The sequence below is a fragment of the Takifugu rubripes genome, chromosome 4 (genome assembly GCF_901000725.2).
Source record: "Takifugu rubripes chromosome 4, fTakRub1.2, whole genome shotgun sequence".
Classification (NCBI taxonomy): domain Eukaryota; kingdom Metazoa; phylum Chordata; class Actinopteri; order Tetraodontiformes; family Tetraodontidae; genus Takifugu; species Takifugu rubripes.
Window position 1 is genome coordinate 12865074 of NC_042288.1, and position 19786 is coordinate 12884859.

At 45.7% G+C, this 19786-nt stretch overlaps 1 protein-coding gene across 2 annotated transcripts in view; it reads right to left on the reverse strand.

Moving 5' to 3' along the window:
* Nucleotides 1-12123, reverse strand: part of LOC101068815 (Kv channel-interacting protein 2) — a 48564-nt gene extending 36441 nt beyond the window's left edge. The window contains exon 1 of one of the 2 annotated variants that reach the window (XM_029834979.1): nucleotides 11606-12118. In XM_029834979.1, coding sequence (XP_029690839.1) covers nucleotides 11606-11678 — 73 coding nt within the window. In that variant the 5' untranslated portion in view covers nucleotides 11679-12118. Of the gene's footprint in view, nucleotides 1-11605 lie in introns of both variants that reach the window. The other variant, XM_029834983.1, reaches the window with a different exon arrangement.
* Nucleotides 12124-19786: the final 7663 nt, after the last annotated feature.

Sequence of the window (19786 nt, forward strand, 5' to 3'; positions counted from 1 at the left end):
CAGGCTCGCCCACACTTCTGCTCGTCGCCGTCTTTGCCTTAACAATGTCGAGCATGACACTGTTGAGGCTTTAGGAATTTGTCTTAAAACGATTAAGTTGTAATATAAACGCCCAAGTGATAGGGTTTTTTTTTTTTGTTTGCTTTATTGTAAATGATACAGTGGATAAGCTGAGAGCATTTGTGTGGGTGCGACACAGACTGGGAAGCAGTAGGAAGTGCAGAAGTGTGACATTTCAACACAAAGGCCATTCTGGCATCGACTGACATCTGTGTGTACGTATGTGTGTGTGTGTGTGTATGAGTGTGACTGCGCGTATCTGTGTCGTGCTGTCGTGAGAGATCTGTGTTGGTGCGGACTCTTCATTTTGTTGGCTCGCTGTCAGACTGAGGCCACTGCTGAAATGACCAAAGAGGATATGATGGAATGATCACAAACCTTAACCCACAGCCATCAGTCTGTGTGTGTGTGTGTGTGTGTGTGTGTGCCAGGCCTATAGGTATAAACGTCTGTTTGTTTAGGCTCAGGCCGTCTGGCTGCTAGCGGGCAGCGAGCATCAATCCCTCTGTTTGCTTCCACACTCGTCCCACAAGGTTAATTGTTGAGATGACCTCTATCTGAGCAAACACCACGGACACATTTTAAGCCACGGTGAAAAACACAGCGCGCATACGGTAAATACACACAAGGGGGTGTGTGTGTGAGAGAGAGAAAGAAAGAGAGGGACAGAGAGAGAGCTGAGACTGTCCCGATCTAAGATGATATCAAGCCACGAATCAGGCTGAGAGCTGAAATTACACGTACAATGTCATCTAGAATCTAAAAATAAATGGGATGTCTGCACGAACGCACTGTTGGCCTGACATATTTACTATGTAATCAGGAGCTTTCACACCCTTTCACTTTTTAACTTGTTACTTTCTTGCAACTTTATGCTAAAAAAGAACCCAAAAACCTAGGACTCTCACCATATCCAACAATAACCAAACTCTGTCTGGTTGGATCAGAGCCGTTGGTCTTCAGGTCTCGGCAGAGATGTTTCATTAGGTTCTGGCTGGTCCACCGTTTTCCCGAAGGGTGCGACGAAGTCTCCACAACACCCCCACAGCAGGATGCTGCCACCATCAGGCTTCACTGCAGGGATGGAGTGGGACAGCTGATGATGCTGCTGCCTGGTTTCCTCCAAGCATGATACTTAGGGTGCACGTCAGGAGCTTCCCTCTCAGTTCTGTCAGACCAGAGAATCTAGTTGCTCACTGTCTGGGAGTCCTGAAGGTGCTTTCAGGGCAGGTTTCCATCTGGAGAGCTGCAATGACAGCTGACTTTCTGAGGCTGTCCCCCCCACCCCCACCAAAACACAGAATCTCTTTACTCCACATTGGGTAAAATGAGACCTCTCGTGGTTTTTCCATAGAATAAGAAGAGATTTAAGACGATTAGCATGAATTAGCTTAAAGACATTTGCTTAAAGACCCTAACCCTAACCCTTCTCCTGTTCCTTCCATCTGTATATTTTAATACAAGACCATATAGACTATATGTTGATAGTGAGGAACCTGAGTCTAGTTTCACCAAACTGACCAGAGTCCGCCACCATATTGGTGCTAAGAGGCAGCGAATAAACCCTCTTCATTTATTATGAGTATGGAGTGAAGAGGAGCTGCCGCCTCTGCCATTTGGATAGTCTGAAGGTGATGAAGAGCGAAGCAACCAAAGGCGCTGTGATGCAGTCTTTAGATCTCATCGGAGGAACGAAGTAATGGGAAAATGGCTGCAGTTTGTGGAGGGATAATTAGACAGCCCTGGGTAAGATTTTGAGCGACAATCTAATTACAGCCTCCACTCCAGGCAAAAGGTTTGCTCTTGTTTTCCTCATGGCATTCTGTCCTCTAGTGCTAAACACAGCCAAATGTTAAGATGAATAAAGTTGCACTGAAAGTTATATAATGTTAACGGGCCGGGTGACTGTTTTGTCTGGCGTGTTGGGTCGACCGCTAGCCCACAAACTGACCAGTCCAACAGGTTTGTGACGTAAGGGAAGGAAACAGGTGAATCAGAAGATCTTAGTAGCTCGTTCACCAACCTCTAATCCAGCATGTTCAGCTAAAAACCAACAAATACTTCACCAGAAAGTAAGATAATGTGGCTTCGAGGGGGGTTTTAAGTGCTTAAGTCCTGTGATTCACAGTGATGAACGACAAGCTCACAGTCACTTAAGTAGTTGAACATTCTTTTTCTTAGTTTTCTCATAAAAAGGGAAAAATACTTAAAGCATCAATGATCATTTCTTGGTTCTATGATTTGGAAACTTTTGATGTATGGTAAAAGCTATAATTTTTTTTGAGCAGCCAGGGAGGCGAGAAAAAAAATCAGATTTAAATAATATATCTTTAAAATAGAAAAGGAAAAGACTGGCAATTGAAATCAAATATATTTTAAAAAAGGAATTCTTTGCTGGAGTCACCTGCATGAATCATGCGGGGGAATAAGCTGCCTGCACTTGCCAGAAGATTCTCAGACATAGAACGCGATTGTTCGACAGAAGTAAGTAAAGATAATTGGTTGTGATGCATATGGGCATGGACAGGCGAGCTCGCGGTACAGGTGGATCATTAAGGTGTTTAAGTGAGTGGGGAAAATGAGGGAATAGAGAGCAGCTGTAGTCATTAAGAGCCACAGACAGGTGGCATTAGACGCTCCAACAAAATAAACACCTAATGACAGCAGGACGGAGGAAAAGCCAACAATAATTTCTCTTCAATATCCCTTCTTCTCTTCTGCTTAACTCGCCGCTGTGAAAATTGGGATGTATGCGCACGCGTCCGTGTTTGTCCGCCTTTGTGCTCCCCTCGTGCCCGTTGTATTTGTTGATGAGTTTGCGTGAAGCGTGCCAAATCATCACCATCCCCGTTTGTCCCCATTTTCGTGTAGGGAGAGCAGAGGGGCAGAGAGACCCCCAAGATCTCCAATCCCAAACCCAGCTGGCTGAACCAGATAAGACCGACCGGCTCTCTGACTAGAACGCAGCTGAATGGGAGCAGTGGAGGAGAAAAAGTGCGGGGAGGAGAGGAGGAGGTGGCAAATGTCAGACTTTTATCAGTCCTACATTGGACCCGCGTGCACATCTGTGTGTGTGTGTGTGTGTATAAGAGAGTGAGAAAGTGCAATTGAGTCATGATCGAGCCTTATTTCCCTATAAATTTTTCCTTCATTAAAGCACAGTGCTCAAAATGTCAGCCTCCACCCAGGCCAACCACGAGTGAAGAACAATCTGCCGTGTCCCTCAAAGCGAGTGTGACTCACACAAAGAATGACTCGAAATGTAGATGTGGACCGTCACGTACCGAGACAGGACAGAAGACAAACAACTCTAAATGTGAAAGGAGGGGAGAAAATACAGTGAATCCAAAACTGTCATCTTCCAAATCTGTTCGTATTTGGCCAAAATTTCACATGGTTCCGACTCCACGGTGGAAAAATGAAGGACTTGCATCCATTAGATGAGTCAGGTCGACAAAAACAGCATCAAGAAGTGTGCAGGCTGCTGAGGATGGAGGGTGGAGCCACACAAAGCCCGAAAAGGGACCTGCGGAACCATTTGTGAGTGTATAGGCGGCAGCCGAGTGTGCCGAAGTTCAACACTTCAGCCGTAACACAATATGATAATCGTTCCCGCCTGAGCAAGTGTAGCGGAAACCTCCAACACGGCAGCTGTCTTCTCGTGGCACCAAACGGGCTTTGTTGTTGCCGAGAGGCTGGTAAAGAAGGTGAGGAGACGAACAGAGGAGGGGGGATTACTGTCACGGCTTTGCTTCCACAATGCTGCTTTCAAATTCAGGAGAAAGTGATAGAGGGAGGCGCTCCTACTGGGTCCAGACGGCTGCAACTCTGGCTGAAGAAAATAAGAGGCACAGGGGTTCTGTTAAGGCTGTGATGCTCCACTAAGAGCTGCTGTCAAGTCTTTCCTCACTCCTCTGCTGCAGACACACACAGATGCTAACAGACACGCGCAGTTACTTGAGGCAACATTGAGGTTATTTTTATCTCCCGCTGGCGTCCCATCAAGATTTTATGTAAAATATTTCTCAAAGGACTGAAGCAGTGGGACTAAGTGAATAAAAATACCTCTGACAGTACCCTTGGTCTTCAAACTAAGAGCTCATCACATCACGTTTGTGTCCTAAAAGCTGTAAACGACTGCTCGGAGATTAATCGTTTCTAAAATTGACAAACAATTAAGAAGAGAAACAGCATCTACAATTCCTGCATGGCTCCATGGCGGCATTAGACTGTGACAGACGGATGGTTTTTAAGACAAATCCAATCTGAAAGACAGGTTTACATGCAACTGCTGCGATACAGTGCTTCAAAGGAAAGAATTAAAAAGGTGTTATGAATATTTCCCTAGCAAGGCGGACGTAAAGCCCGACTAAGAGGCAGGCGAGTGGTGACAGAGCTTCTTTTCTAGCTGCGTGCAGGCGCTGACAGAGAGCAGCTGTGGTATTATAGTTCAGAGTCAACAGATCAGCGCGCTTCTGACGGGTGGGGGCGCCGGGAGAGGTGCATGTTGCTTCTACTGACTGATGGCTGGATGCTCCGGAGCTGTGCAAACTGAGGCTGCAGTCATTTGCTTAAGTTTCATTTGGTTTGCCGGCTTAAAACCTATGTTGAGAGAGGCGCCGTCAGATAAATATGTATACATGACTAGACACTCTCCTTTAATGAGCGTCTCATTCATTAAACCACTGCGTGTGGAGGCCAAAAAGTTTGCGGGCAGAGATTAATGAGGGCGAAAAGTGAAGACTCGGCAATGGCCCTCTGCCTCCTCCTTGTCAAACTCCAGTGGCAGCCTAATGTCAAGATCTGGTCAGGAATTACAATGAGGCAGCACAGCATTTGCAAATGAGCACTCCGGTTTTGCACACGGAGAAGAGCGGGAAAAACTGCCCGGACTCCAGACTGAAATGAGGCGGCCTGGACAACACAGAACAAACGATCGCGTCAAATCCGAAAAATGGCTTGACAATTACACAAACACTGAAGCTTTTGCGGATGCTTCATGCCTCGGCGTTCGCTAATGCTCCGTGGCCCCGCCACGCCCCCTCTGACGCCAAAATCTAGCGGGTTCTCGCTCAGTCATGGACACACAGGTCGGCAACAACAGGCCCGTAACTCATTTCATGAGTTTTATACGGGCATCATTAATATTCGTTACCCCTCTTAATGACCTGCGGCTGTGCTGCATCTCATCATCTCGTGAGTGCAAAGAAAGCCACAGCGACAAAATAAGCGACCTTGAGACTTTTTCAAGAACTTTCCACACTGAATATAAATGTTGAACCTGAATTTGACTCAAAAAAATGAGGTAAATAGACACGTAAGTTTGGCAATGCCTGGAATCCAACTCAGGACCTTCAGGCTATGAAGCTGTGCGAGTCCGACCCTTTTGTGGCGTGCAATAATTCTTCATTTATAAGTTGCCAGCTAGTACCTGACAATATAACAGGCGCCATCTAGCACACCTCCTCTATACCTCCAGTTTCGGGAGGGGGGGGGGGGTCCACAACAATCTCACCGCTGTCATCGCTGTCACACTACCAATCAGTCAACCGCGTGCACGTGAGCGCGTGCGTGTTGATTAGTAGACTCCACTCTGGTACTAGGCCGCAGTGTCTGGGGAGACGCGCATGTCGGTTTGCGGCGTGAGTAATCGGTTTACCCGTTGCCAGATGGAAAAAGCAAAAGCTTGGGGAGGAGGAGGGGGGGATTTTAAAACAGCCAACCAGAAATGTGCAGCAGAGGTGATTATAGCAGTCAGCGTGCACAAATATGATGTTGGATTAAAGATGGCTGCCTGACAGGGAGCGCGAGTAAGGTTGCGAGCCTTTAAAAACAAAAATCTCGTCTCAGCGTTTCTGAAAACCATCTGACACGGCCTATCTTCAACCGTAATGAAGATAAAATTGGACCCTTGGGTCCCTCCACCTTGTCACGCTGCATGTGTGGTCAGAAAATTTGGCTGACTTCAGCACCTCTCCTGGGAGAGATCAAGACTGAGCGGTCAGAAAATGTCCCCGTGACGGCCCGTCCGCCGGCTGACACGAGGACGCCGACAGCATTGGAAGTTAGAACCTGCTCCCTTAAATATTCCAGCAACCTGGAAAACACCAGATCTTCTCTAAAGAGCTTATGTGGCTTGTGTAGGCGTCAATATCCAGCTGGAGAACTGAGATATGAGTTGCAATAAAGGTGAAGAGGGACCTGATGGCAATCTACTTACGGGAGAGGAAGCATACATGCAAAGGAAAGGTTGTCACACTGGTTCCCCGAAAACTGAACATAATAATTATCTTGGCTGTGCAGCTCATAACTGCAGCTATAAATAAAGAATTTCACAAGATGTAATATAAAAGAGTACGCTACACTTAAAATGAAAGTGGATGCTGAATATTTAATATCTAAATGAATCTAAATTCCTCTGCAACAGGCAATAGTCTTATTTTTTCCCTGCAAAATAAATAAATAAATAATGTCATCCAGCGGGACCTTAGGTTATCTCTCAAATTACTTAGCCCTGGAAACACCCCATATAAATCTCTCTCCGTGTATAAATACGTATGTAAAAAAAAGGATTGATTTAGTGATTTAAAACAGAAAATGGGGTCGTGACCTACAAGAAAATACGGTTTGCTGGACGGTCCCTGTCAGACTGATCCATCTAACAGGGAATAGCTGAGCTAATGGACCGATATGAGTGGCGGAGACGGTAAATGGGACAAGGCTCTGAGACCTGTCAATCAACCAACTGCTTGGTGATATTGTGCAGGGAGACGGCTCCATGTTAAGAATCAGAAGAAGCTGTAAGACACACGATCAAACACGTTTCGATTCTTCCTCCCTGCTCCTCATTAACTCTGGGAAAATAGTCTTTCCCCCCTGCCAAACTCTGCACTCCTTCCCATCTCCCCTTGCTTCCCCCCGCCGTTCTTCTCTCCAAATCCCCTGCAGGCATTTGGTTCACAGAGAAAGAGAAGAGGATGGAGGGGGGGGCAGGGTAGAGGTGAGTTAACGATCAGCTGGCCTTCCTCAGATTCACTCAACGATTAAAACTCATTAGGATCCACTTCGGTTTTCGCGGTTCTTAGTGCTACAGTGCTGCCGTGGCTGAAACAGAGGACAGGGGGACGAATGTGGGAGTTATTCCAGGATGGACGGCTGAAGTGAGGCTTCAATAACATGGAAAAAAAAAACTTCAATTATTTAATTTGACAGACAAACTGGAGTAAATCCCTGCAATCTCTCCACATTTCGCCTTCCATCAGCATTTTTGGCACCTGGAGGAGTACAGGTTATCAGAAATGATCCCCAATGATCCCCGTGTGTCACCCATGTCCCGGCAAATCAGATAACATTAAATCACCACTTTTAATTAGTGCCAGTGGCCATCACGATTGTATCTACAGTGAAAACCGTCATGCCGTGAAGGTGACTCCAGGCTAAACTCCTTCTGACAGACTCAATTACGGAGGCAATCTGATTCCTGGAGTCGGGTTGTCGGAGTGACTGTAAATTGTTTTCACTACGGGAGTTCTTTATCCATCAGCAAGATGGCTCCTGTGCGAGGCCAACCGATACTTTTACCTCGACATCAGAACTATGGTTAAACCAAAACAGGAAGCTCTAATCCATGAAGGACGCGGATTTAAGGCAACAGATTTAGGCAACATCAGCACCATCCCAGAAGTCCTCCACACCAAAGTGCCCCAGCTCACAGATCCAGCCTCAACATGTTAGTGGATACCAACCTACCCGACAGATAGGGGGCAGAATCGGCCTTGGTGCCCCCCCAAAGATGTGTACCGCTCTTCGCCCTCTACACTGCACTTCAGAGACCGTCTGTTTGCAGATGGCACAGCAGGCATCAGCCTGAGCAGAGACGGCGGCCAGTCTGCATACAGACGAGGGGTTGAACAGCTGGTGTGGTCAGAACACCCTGGAGCTGAGCCCAGTCACCACAGCGGAGATGGTAGGAGCCCCCCCCCCCTTTACTACTTCCCATCACCATACTTGCTAACGCTGTGGTCACTGTGGAATCTGTCAGGTTCCTGGGAAGTGTCATCTCCCAGGACCTGAAGTGCCTTCCACTATAAACTCAAAAGGCCCAACAGAGGAATCTTGTACACAATGGACACAACCTTTATTCACTCCTCCCCTGTGGGGGGGGGGCGACTGAACTTGGTATGCCAGCACAGCCAGACCCAAAGGCTATTTGCCCGACTGCTTGACTGTTATTTTGCACTATTCCTCCTTACCAACTTGAATCCACAGGTCACTTTATTAAATAAGTTAGATTTAATTATATGTATCATTATGTGTGTTATTATGTGTAGTGTACCAATGATCAGTTGTTGTCCTCATTCTGCATATGTTTACAAGTCAAGTTTCAAAAAACAACTTCCTTGTTTGTGTGCACATACTTGGCAAAATAAACATGATTCTAAATCCATAAAAGAACGGATTTGACTTTTCTTGTTGCCGCTACTTTGCAGCCTTGTGAAAAGCAGCCGTTTCAACAGCAGCGCTAAAAATAGCAATGTGGAAACGGTTCTGGAAGGAATAGTGCGTCCAGTTTAGGAGACCGGAATGAATGGGTAGAAATGGCACCTGAATTAACCTCGAAGGTCTGCGCAGCCTGCAGATTCAATCACTTTAACAGCAATAACAGCATGTTTGCCCGTCTGGGTCTATTCTTGTGTGCACCGTAGAGTGTAAATAAAGATGGACGACAAAACGGAGGCCAAAGCATCTCGGGCTCTCAGTGGTGATCATGCCAGGTGCCACTCGTTTAAATGCAGAAACCTGACTGGCAGCTGAGTTCCAGATGAAAATAAAACCCACCAGCTTCAACTCACCTGATGCATTTAAAACCTGCTTGAGTTCCATGCACAGCTCTGTAATTCAAAATGCATTCCACCCATGTGCATGAAAGAAACACAGTAAAAGATGGGACCTGACTCACCAAAAAGTCCCCAAAAAAAAGCAAACTTACTATTTACTTCCACTCTTTAAGGGAAGGTCGTGGTTTGGATACAACCCAGCTTCATCAAGACCAGAGGAAATGGACCACAGGCAGGAATGTGCCAGCTCAAGAATATTATTTTAATTTGCACCAGGCCCCAAGAAGAGATGTAGCTAGTGCTAATCAGATTAAACTAAGTAACCAACCACGAACCCCTGTGCAGGAACATAAACACCCTGGGCCTTTTCATATAAAGTCAGACACACTATTTATATGAGACAGAGATGATTGGAGCTCAGCCATGCACTTATGACTCAGTTATTAGATAATATTTTGGAAGTTGAGCAGGAGAGAAGATAAAATGTTGAAGTAATAGCTGCAGAAAAGAAAATGTGCGTGAGCGACAGGAAGATGGAGAGCGACAGAGTCAGGATTACTGTACGATTCCTCTTGAATACGAGTGTGTTTTCTGAGGTGGAAGAGTAGATTAGTGCACCACACTTCTATAATTACCTCTCATCTCTGTTAGTGCACTTATACACAACGGGGAATACCAGGCCACCCCACTGACACACACACACACACATAGACACACACTGTGGGGCACACTTCAGTACCGTGTAGCCAGCTAACAGGGAGATATTTCTAGAGGGTTATTTCACTGGAGACCACCCACACTGGTACACTGAAGCAACGCAGGTCAGCACACACACACTCACTGTACACACACTCTGTCTTATTGTTTTTTAAGCAAGAAGAATGACTCACCTGTAGCTGTCCTTCCCACACAAAAGCCCACTTAAGAATACATTTTCACAAGTCATGCCCTTACATCACACTGTGGCACTGTACCTTTTTCATTTTCCTGGGAATTATGCAGAAACTCTGTCAGCCGCTCCCTGTACTCAGCCACACACACACTACTCAGCTGCACACACACACACACACACACGCAACCATTTTTATGGCCAGCCACTTCCACGAGATGAAAAATGTCATAAACAAAAGAGCAGGGATACCTCCACAGCAGCTTCAAGAGCAGCACATCTTCCTCCCGCCGCCTCCAGAGGCAGCGGGTCTTAATAACCCTGCGAGCTATCAGGGCTAAGAATGCTACAGAGTTGTCAGCGTCTACAAAGATGAATTAACCGCGCAATCAGCTGCTTTGAAAAAGTCATTAAAAGTATGCCAGCAGTAAATTGTTCCACCACACTGAATGACCCCCCATACACACACACACACACACACACACACACTCCTAGTACAAAATGCAATATGACTTCTGGAGGACAGTCAGACACAGAGGAGCATTTCTGCATCACAGTTGTGATGATTTAAGAAGAAAGAAAATCTCCTGAAGTTGAGGTCCTTGTGTCAGTGTATCCTTGTGAACTCGGCAATATTGGACTACACACACACACTTCACAAGCGTTGTGTGTCTGCAGCAATCGCGGCATGAATCACATCGATCTGGCTTCACTGAGGCAATCTCTTCTTCATCTGGAACTTGTGGCAGAGGCAGCTCTTCAGCCTGTGGTGCAGGCCTGTGTCGTGCATGAGATGATGACTGTTTGAACTCCGAGCACGCAGCTGTTCCAACACACTGAGTTGCCCTCTGCAGGCCCCAAATGTGCTCAAGCATAAAACAACAAATTGTTATCTAAGCATCTGGCATTTATCAGAGAAATGGGGCTTACGCGGGTTCCATTTTAAGAGCCCATAAATCTGATACTGTAAATCTCGGGTTAATCTGCACATACTGGAGAGAAAATCACGGCAAAGTCAGTGGACGGAGCAATTGCTGCTGAAGAAAATGCGGGGTAGAAAGATGGATCTCTGCTACAACTTTTGCAACTTTAATTAAAATTTCCTTTCATACGCTGAATAAAACCCCATCAAACATCACCTCCGGATTAAAGTCCACACTATAATAACCGCACTCACCCAACAGGACCGGCACTTCCAGACTTTCTTCAGAGACTTTAATGAATTAATATGAAGTAATGCCAAAGATGGGGACAGCCGATTGTCTGGTTCATTTGTGCCAAGAGCCATCCATTAAATTCACAGAAGAGAAAACACAACCGGAGAGGTGCGCAAACGCATCTCCATAAACTCAAACACACGCAAGTATCACCATTCCTGAGCCAAAGCGATGCAGAAAAATATCTGACCAACACATTTAGCCTCCATCGAGACGAACAAGCTTTCCGCGCCAGTAAATCCGCGACAATGTGATCTCCCAAAGCCGAGCATCCACCAACATTACGCACGGGGTTACACAACACGGACATGCAACACCGACAAAAGATTCAACATGCTGGTGACACCTCTCAGAAAAAAAATCATCTTTAAAGAAAAATCTCAAACTTAAGGTTCCCCTTTGACGATGCAAACCAGATCAACTTGAGGCTTGATTCGCGCCCTCAAATAAACTACACGTCACATTTCAGGGGATGGAAAACAGGTTGCGATATATGCCGAAGTTGGATGTTCAGGGTTCCATTCGAAGTGTAAACCAGGCAAATTGAATCTTTCTTAGTTTCTAGGGGGCACTCAGGACACCCACCGGCCCGTCTCACTTACCTGTCAGCTGGTCATAAGATCCGTCCAGCTCTCTGGAGTCCGACAAGCTTTGGTCACGGTTTTTCGCCTTCATTTTCCCCGTGTGCGCCGGAATGTCGAACTGTTTGGTGGATCCTCAGTTAAAATACAAACAGTGTTGTTGCCGTCGTCCCTCACGAAGAACACTGACGAGACTGTGTCTAAATCATAGTTGGTGTTTGATAAAGGCTGAAATTTCCTGCCGCTTGTATCTTTCTTTTGGGTGCGTGCGCCCTCAGGCTCGAGGAGCGGAGTGAGCCACGCGCGCTTCTGCTCGGCACTCTCTGGCACGGGCTGCCAAGAGCGCGCGCGAGTGCACACCTACGTACGCACGCACACGCGCGAAAGGACAGCAAGAATCAAACTAATCCGCTCCGGTTTTTTTGAAGGTTTTTAGTCATTCGAGTTTGATACTCTTTCCTCTTTGGCACAATTCGTTCCCCTCCGTGCGCGAGTCACCTCTGAGCCGCCTGCCTCCATCAACATCAGCAGCAGATGCAACAGAAGTTTCCTCCAGTTCTGCCTTTATTCACGCAGAACATCCACCGTGCCCCCCTGTCCCACGTCCTAATGTTCTCCAGATGAGTACAACATCATCAGGAGCACTGCTGCTGCCAGCCAGAGCTTCTGATATATCTTATCTATAAATACACACAAGGGAATCCCCCCACACACACACACACACATCCTCTCCTCACATTGTCTTGCTCCTGCTTGCGCTCCACGTTTGGTCACAATTTTGTCAGGCAATTTACGTTCGATACTGTACTCTGCCCGCCCGTCGCTCCATCCTTTAACTTGTTCGTTTCAGGCTTGAGCGCTGGTGTTCATTCTGCAGTGGGGTTATTTCATTTAAAATCGTACGCCCCTTGCACCCTTGCAAGGGAATATGTCAGCTAGGCGCATGTGGGATGATACATTCTCTCCTCCTTCATCCGTCTGCTCGGTCATCCATCCTGATCTGCTTCATCTGCTTGTCTTGTTTGATCCAGAGGACCTTGTTTTCAGAAATAGCTGTTTTAAGTCTCCTGTCTGTCATTAAAATTACCAGCCGATCATCTAAATGTGTCATAAAATCTTGTGTTAATGTGCAGTTCAAGCGAAATAAAGCACACTTCAAACACGTTACTAACATTACAGGATGGAAATATTATATTTACATGGGTGATGTTATTTGCCCGTGCACTGTGACACTCCGGACCATTAGTCATTTGACCTTGGTTGCTGGCTGGCTCTGTCTCCAGTTCCCTTTCAAATTAGTTCCTTCAATTTTTAGCTAGAGGCAATATGACAGTCACAAGTTTTGCAATTTAAAAGTGACATTATTGATGAAGGTCCGTGGGCTGTCTGCCACACTTAACTAATCCTGTATGAAACAAGTGGCTAAAGTTTTCCTTTGCAAGCTTGATTCTCTGGATAAGAATCACGATGGAAACATGAAAGTCATTCATTTAATTTAACAGAGAGCAAAAGCGACTGTTTTAATATGTGAAACAGGCAACTGTGACAAGAATAAGAAGCTAGAAATCATCTAGAATGTGCAAAAATAGACAAGTACTTGGTCCATATCTGTTATGACGTCGACCTTTTAGTCATCCCAGAGCTTTAAAAGCACCAATGCTGTATAACTTTGCTTATTTGATGGAACCTTAAGAGCAGCAGATGGATGACCACATCCTGATACAGAGTACTCTGGCTACTTTTCTCATTACCATATAAATGCCTGCATGGTTGATTTATTTGAGATCATTTACATTTTCAGTGTAGAATGGCCAAAAGCCAACAATTTCCCTTTGAGAAGGGGTGAGTTACTTATAACTGCAGGTCATTTATAAACGGTATGTCTGGAGAAAAAAAAAAAACCGTGAGGCCCATAATAATCAAAAGGCCTACTTTTTCTGTCATCTAATACCAGCTGAATATTTCACAGACATGCACGATTGGCTGGTGATTGGATTCCTGTGTGTAGTAAATGAAAGGAGACAAGTAGGGGTGGATTCTAAATTAAAGTGAGGAGGAGTGCAAAAAAAAGAGGGACGGGTTAAGTGCAGAGATCAATTCATGGTTAGTTAGGTGGTTCTTAGAGAATTAGAGCCAAAATAAGGAATTTCAGCCTGAGAAAATTCAGTCTTTGGTTGAGAGGCTGCCTGTGAATGTGGCCTCAACATGTCCCCCAGTGAGGGAATACAAGGTCAAATAGCCCGACAAGATGACATCCAATTACTCTTGAAACTAATCCGGCCAATTTATGTCAGTGGGGATTACAGTTGCATCCTGATGCATCATCTCAGAGAATTAGCTCTCAAGCTCATCCCCTCTTTGCTGAATTATCTTGAGAAAGTCCACGTGCAGTGGAGCAGGGTTGGACTTTAAGTGGACCCCAATGCAAAAGGACAAAACCATCCCTTTGTTGTTCAATGGTTGGAAATGTTATCGATTCGGTTAATGGGACGGTCAAAACAACATGACAACGCGACAAATAAACAAGTCATGAGCGTGCACGGTAAGTGCGAGACTAGAAATTCATTCAAGACCCACCGTTACCGGATTATTTACACTCAGGGGCTCAACAGACACGCGAACATGCAGGTGGCGTCTGCTGCTGCAAGATGAAAGGGAAAATCAAAGAGAGCCCTCATCAAACCGTTGACGTGCATCATCTGGCTCTCAGGGCAAAGCCGAGGTTAGTCCCACATCCAAATCTGTCGGAACAACAGAAACAGAGGACACTGGGATTTCCATAATCCTGAAGTGTGTGTGTGTGGGTGCGTGGGTGCACGCGTGTGCGAGACACAACGGTACAAGGCTGCAAATTACAATGCAGAGTGATTTGATCCAGTTTTTTTTTTTTCCCTTCACCGCTGGATGTTTTTATCACCATTTCTGTGTCGTCATGGTGGAGAGAGGACTCGCTGGCAGCACAATTCCGCTCCTCAGCAAAAAAAAGAGGGAATAAGTAGGATTAACGATGAAAAACCTGTCGCCAGTGGTATTTCAAAAGGCTCCAGCCTCCGAAAGCAGAAAGGGAAACCGTCCTTATTAAGCAGCATTAAAACGCACTTCAAACATCTGAATGGCACTTTCTTTTCATTATTCACCCAAGGGCACGACCTCCAACGATCAACTGTCTTCCTGTTGGGAGTCAAACAGCCAATATGGTCCAAGGAATGATTGATGATGTCAAATGAGTGGCACACACACACGAATCCTGACCAATCAGCATTAAAATGTCAGTTTTAAAGCCTTTTGCTTTAAGATAAACCGCTGTTGGTTAATATTAATATGATGAGGAGTGACAGGAAATAAGAATCCTCCAAACAGCACCGAACAGCTGCGTCCTCTCAGCATCAGAATGTTTGAAAGAATCATATTTCCTCTGCACCCTCCTTTTCTTTCATCCACATTACCATCTGAACATACCATCAAAGCAGTTAGCCTAATCCAAAGTGACTGCCCGTCCTCCTTTCCCTATCTCCCTAACATCTCTGGCTCTCCTGTTGGCCCTCTAAGGTCCCCGTTGATCAGGATAGAGCGAGTCTGTGACCTTCAGGATACATCCACTGATCACCTCTCTCCTGTCTTACATTTGCATTATTCTTTGACAGCACTTTGGCATAACTGTTTTTATTTAGCTCTCTCACGGGAAAAGAGGCAGAACATCAAACCTCCCCCCTCAGGTACTCTTCCCGTCTCATGGAGCATTTAAAACCTGGGATAGCTCTTGGCAGGTGTCAGATGGGCTGCTGCTACCGACGTCACCTCATGCCTGAGGGACGACGCCCTCTGAGAGTGTCACGTGCACACCCGGCTGCTCATCTAAGCGCCGAGTTCGTGACGGCGCGGTTGTGGTTGCAGGTTCCGATTTACTGTGATGCATCTTTCAGGATTAGAACTGCTGCTTAATGATTTAATTGGGCTTTATAGAAAAGCTGTAACAATTATAAAAAGCATCATATTGTAATCCTCAATTGCTGGTGTTTAACTTTTTATACCTGCCCTGTAGCCTTTGAGTTTAAATCACATAAACACACACACACACACACACACACACACTTACATCCAGATTGATGATTATTATGGAGAGGTGCCCTCTGTGATGCCTAATCAACTGTTGTCAATTACAAAATCTTCCGTCTGTTATTCACCACGTGTCCTTCAAGTACGGGCTGATGGTGGGAAAACCAAAGTGGTTTTGTTAAACATCTCTATGACCCGTCCATAGTCGGGTGCTTTCTCTGCACATTTTAGAAACTGATGATCTACTAAGATTCAAACACAACCGTTTCTGTGATTTAAAGAGAGTGATTAGAAAAAGAAAAGAAATGAGCCAGAAGAATGGTGACCAGGTAAATCATGCAACAGCTTGTTACAATCAAGTCACAGTTTGTTGTGACTGAAGAATGAAGAAGAACACGTCTGACACTTGAAGCAAATAGGATATAATAGTACCAGGTACCAGGTCTTGTTTCCGAATGGTAATTCCGACCCTCAGGCATACTGCAGCTGTTAAAGTCCTCCAAAACCAGAAAGAAAAGGTGGGATTTAAGTGGGGAGGTACTGTTAAGCTTTTATCCTTGAGTCTAGACTCATTTATCTCAACATCTCCTCACAGCCCTCAACTCGATCTGTTATATGTTCAATATCCTTTCGCAACAATCTCATTATCGCTCCCTGTTCCCTCGGGTCTCATGGATCCTTCAGCGTAATAAATTGCCATAACTTTCCATAAAACATTCCTGTTTTTCGTCACCACGCTGTCGGACTAAGAAGCGCGCTTGTGTCGAAAAAACACAAACAATAAGGAATCATCCTGGCCAGATAAAGGCCCGCTAAATATCTACCAGTAGTGGGGAAAGCCCGTAAAATCACCATCTGATAGATGACCAGGGTGTGTTCGACCGAGACAGGAGCGGGGTTTTTTTATTCTCCCAGGTAGGGGATGAGAGCCGCTTCGGAGATGGATGAGAGGTGGAGGAGTCTGGCCGGGTGCAGGATGTGATGTGGCGGGTAAACAGGAAAGACGCCAATCTGCTGGGCAGACAGATGGATTAAGCCTGGCGGGTCAGAAACTGCCCCAGCCTCCTCTCTGAACTGTGTGGTCCCATTAATGTCGCCGGCGGGGTTGATTTCTCATGCTGCCACAATAACTGCCAATACTACTGCGGGGGAGACCTGCATTACTTAGCATTGTTGCTCCCGCTCCATGTGCAGCAGCAGGCGTCTGAATTACCACTGCATGATGTAATGCTCTCTGATCATGAGTATTAAGAGCGCCACGCTTCTTTTAATCGGGATTCTGTTTGCAAATCTGCCGGCTCCTCTCTTGTTAAACGCATTGACAATCTAATTACTCTGACCATCTGTAAAGTGGGTGTGTGGCCAGCGTGTGATGATACCGCTGGGGAATGAATGTTCAGAATGGAAGCCAGAGAAATTTGATGTTAACGCACAATTTGTTAAATCTAACCAAAAGCAAAATGCCCACTGATCGGTGGTCAGGGCTGTTCTAGTCTCACCTCCAGTCCATAGATTTGGTGGGAGGAGATGGAGGGGGGTGTCTGTTCAAATGCCGGTGCTTGTGAATGTGCATGTGGGACCTGGGGGTGTTGAATAAGTAATGCAGAGGCGCCTAATGAACAATAATGTCTAGGTAATGATCTGTCAAAATGAAGTGTTTGTTCAACGAAGAAGGGATCATCCCAGGCTTTAATTCCTACCCTGTGACTCACACTGGCGCATCTTCGCACACATTCACGCGCACACGTACGACACAAATGTACGAGTATGCACAATATAAACAAAAAGAGCTCTGGTGGATGCATTGTTTGCGTATACCCTGAGAACCGGTGAAACGCCTCATCAACCACTTGAGCTGCCTGCAGATTAGCAGCGTAGATGAAAGGGAACACAACAGCCAACCCTAAGTGGCCATACATCCAAAGGCTTGGGAGGGAGGATTAGCATCTGCATTTAGTCATCACAAATCTCTGTCACCAACATCATTCATGTGCTTTTACTCTTGGCATCCGTGTTCTTTCCGTGGTGAGGTCGACGCTTCTGTGATTTAGCGAATGACGGCGAGGCTAAAAATAGCGCGAGCCAAAACAATGCACAAGTGAGGCAGGAGAAGGCAGAGCTGGTTGAGAATGAAAGTTAGTTAATGGAGCGCAGAAAGGAGCAGAGAAAAGGAGAGAGAGAGAGAGAGAGAGAGGGGTCTCCTTGGTTCCTGTTGAGATGCACTAGCAGATAAGCATTAATGAGCCTTACGACTGAGACACAAAGACACACACACACACACACACCCCTGTTCCCAGCAAGGGCAAGTACAGCTGATAAAGAGGACTGACACAGCTGAAGGTTGTTAGGAAGCAAACCTGTAGATGGAAATGAACGGCACATAATGGGAGCGGATGGAAGAGGATGAAGGAGGAACTCATCTGCTGGAGGAACCTACAAGACAGTGTAGAAGACAGATATACAGATAAAAGTGTTTATCCCGGGGAAAGAGAGAGGCGAGGACAAAAACGAGTTGGGCCTTGTACATATAAAAATTGATTATTGGACATGGTTTTTCACAGCCCGTATGTGAGCTTTCCCTGCGCTGCCTGAAGCAGTTGAGCATGAAGCTACTGATTATGTTCTTCACTGAAGCACACCACTGATCACTGGTCTCTTAATGCTGTGCATGTGTTGCACTTTGATAACCTCTCCCACCTCGTGGATCTAAATAAGGAGGTCACACAACTCCTTTGGGATTTTAAATCATTAGAAGGGAAACTGTCTGTAGCATATTGAATATCAAAACATCTAGAAGTGGAGAATGTGCAGCAAAGGTAGCCAGCTGCTCTCCAACCTGCCCCATTTAAATACATAACCACATATTTCAAAACCACTGGTGTCTTTTCATTTATATTTCACCATTATACAGCTCAATCTGGTTATCACATTAGTCATTTTAAAACAGAAAGACAAAGCAATCAACCATTCACAACCCTAATTGGTGTGTTTTTAAGCTGTCAAAATTCTTGTCAACCTTCCAAACGTACCCATCTAAACACAAGCACGTACTCCAATGGCTGTACTCTATCATCCATAAAAGCCCCATTTCTCTGTGTCACCCCAGTTAGGGCTGGCATTTACTCGGTGTGGTCGATACCATTATAAACCTTTGAGGTGTCATCTCTTTGATTCATGTGAGTGGCATCGCTGATTAACACACAGTAATGAAAATAGGTTTCCTGTCTATTGTCTGAATGCAAGCAAACTTCTGCCCCAGGCCTTCCATCTGTCCTTAAATGTCGTCTGGAAGAGTAGAGGGGGGGTGTGCTCGGACTTCTAATGACCCGGCAATCAGTGAAATAGAAGAGATGTCTCTACCATCACACCGCCTATCAGGAATCATTCAGCCCTCCGGACGTTCAATTATAGGGTGAAGAGACATGAAATTATTTTTAATAGATAGTATAAATGAGACTTAAATTTCATCAAATGAGAATATTTCATCAAATGAGACTATTTCATCAATTTGACCTTTATTTTGAAAGTCATTTCCATCAGATATTTAGCTTTCTGGTTTCTATGGTTGCATTAAACCCCTGCAGATAAGCAGCGTAGCAGAGGGGGATGTGATTTCCTGCTGTTTCCTCCCACAGGCAACAGTTGTCCTACAGGGAGGCTCAGACCTTCAGCCGTCAGCGATGAGGAGCAGGACAACCAGCATCATATCAATAAAGACCCTGACCAAAGGAATAGGATCTATTTATAGTGTAGAGACCTTGTCTGCTCCACCTCATATTGATACGTAGAATCTAAGTCAATTCCCCATGAGCCATTGTTGCTTCCAGAAGAGCCTCAGCGGCAACGTCAGTCACGGACTCGGACACGACCACCTCCCTCACCGCTGCAGGAGGTTGGCCTGGCACAGGACCGAGCCCAGATGGCAACGTCAGCTGTGAGATCACTGGCTAACACACACTGGCATGCACATACGCTTTTGTGTAGCGTTTCTGTTGGTTTTGGCCAAAGTTTAATGGTCTCACTGTCATTGATTCCAGCATACTTAAAAAACAAATACACACAGTCTTCACATTAGATGGACAATGCTAAATATCATACCGATGCTATCAATGTGGCACTGGGCTGCCTTCCATTAGCTGCTGATAT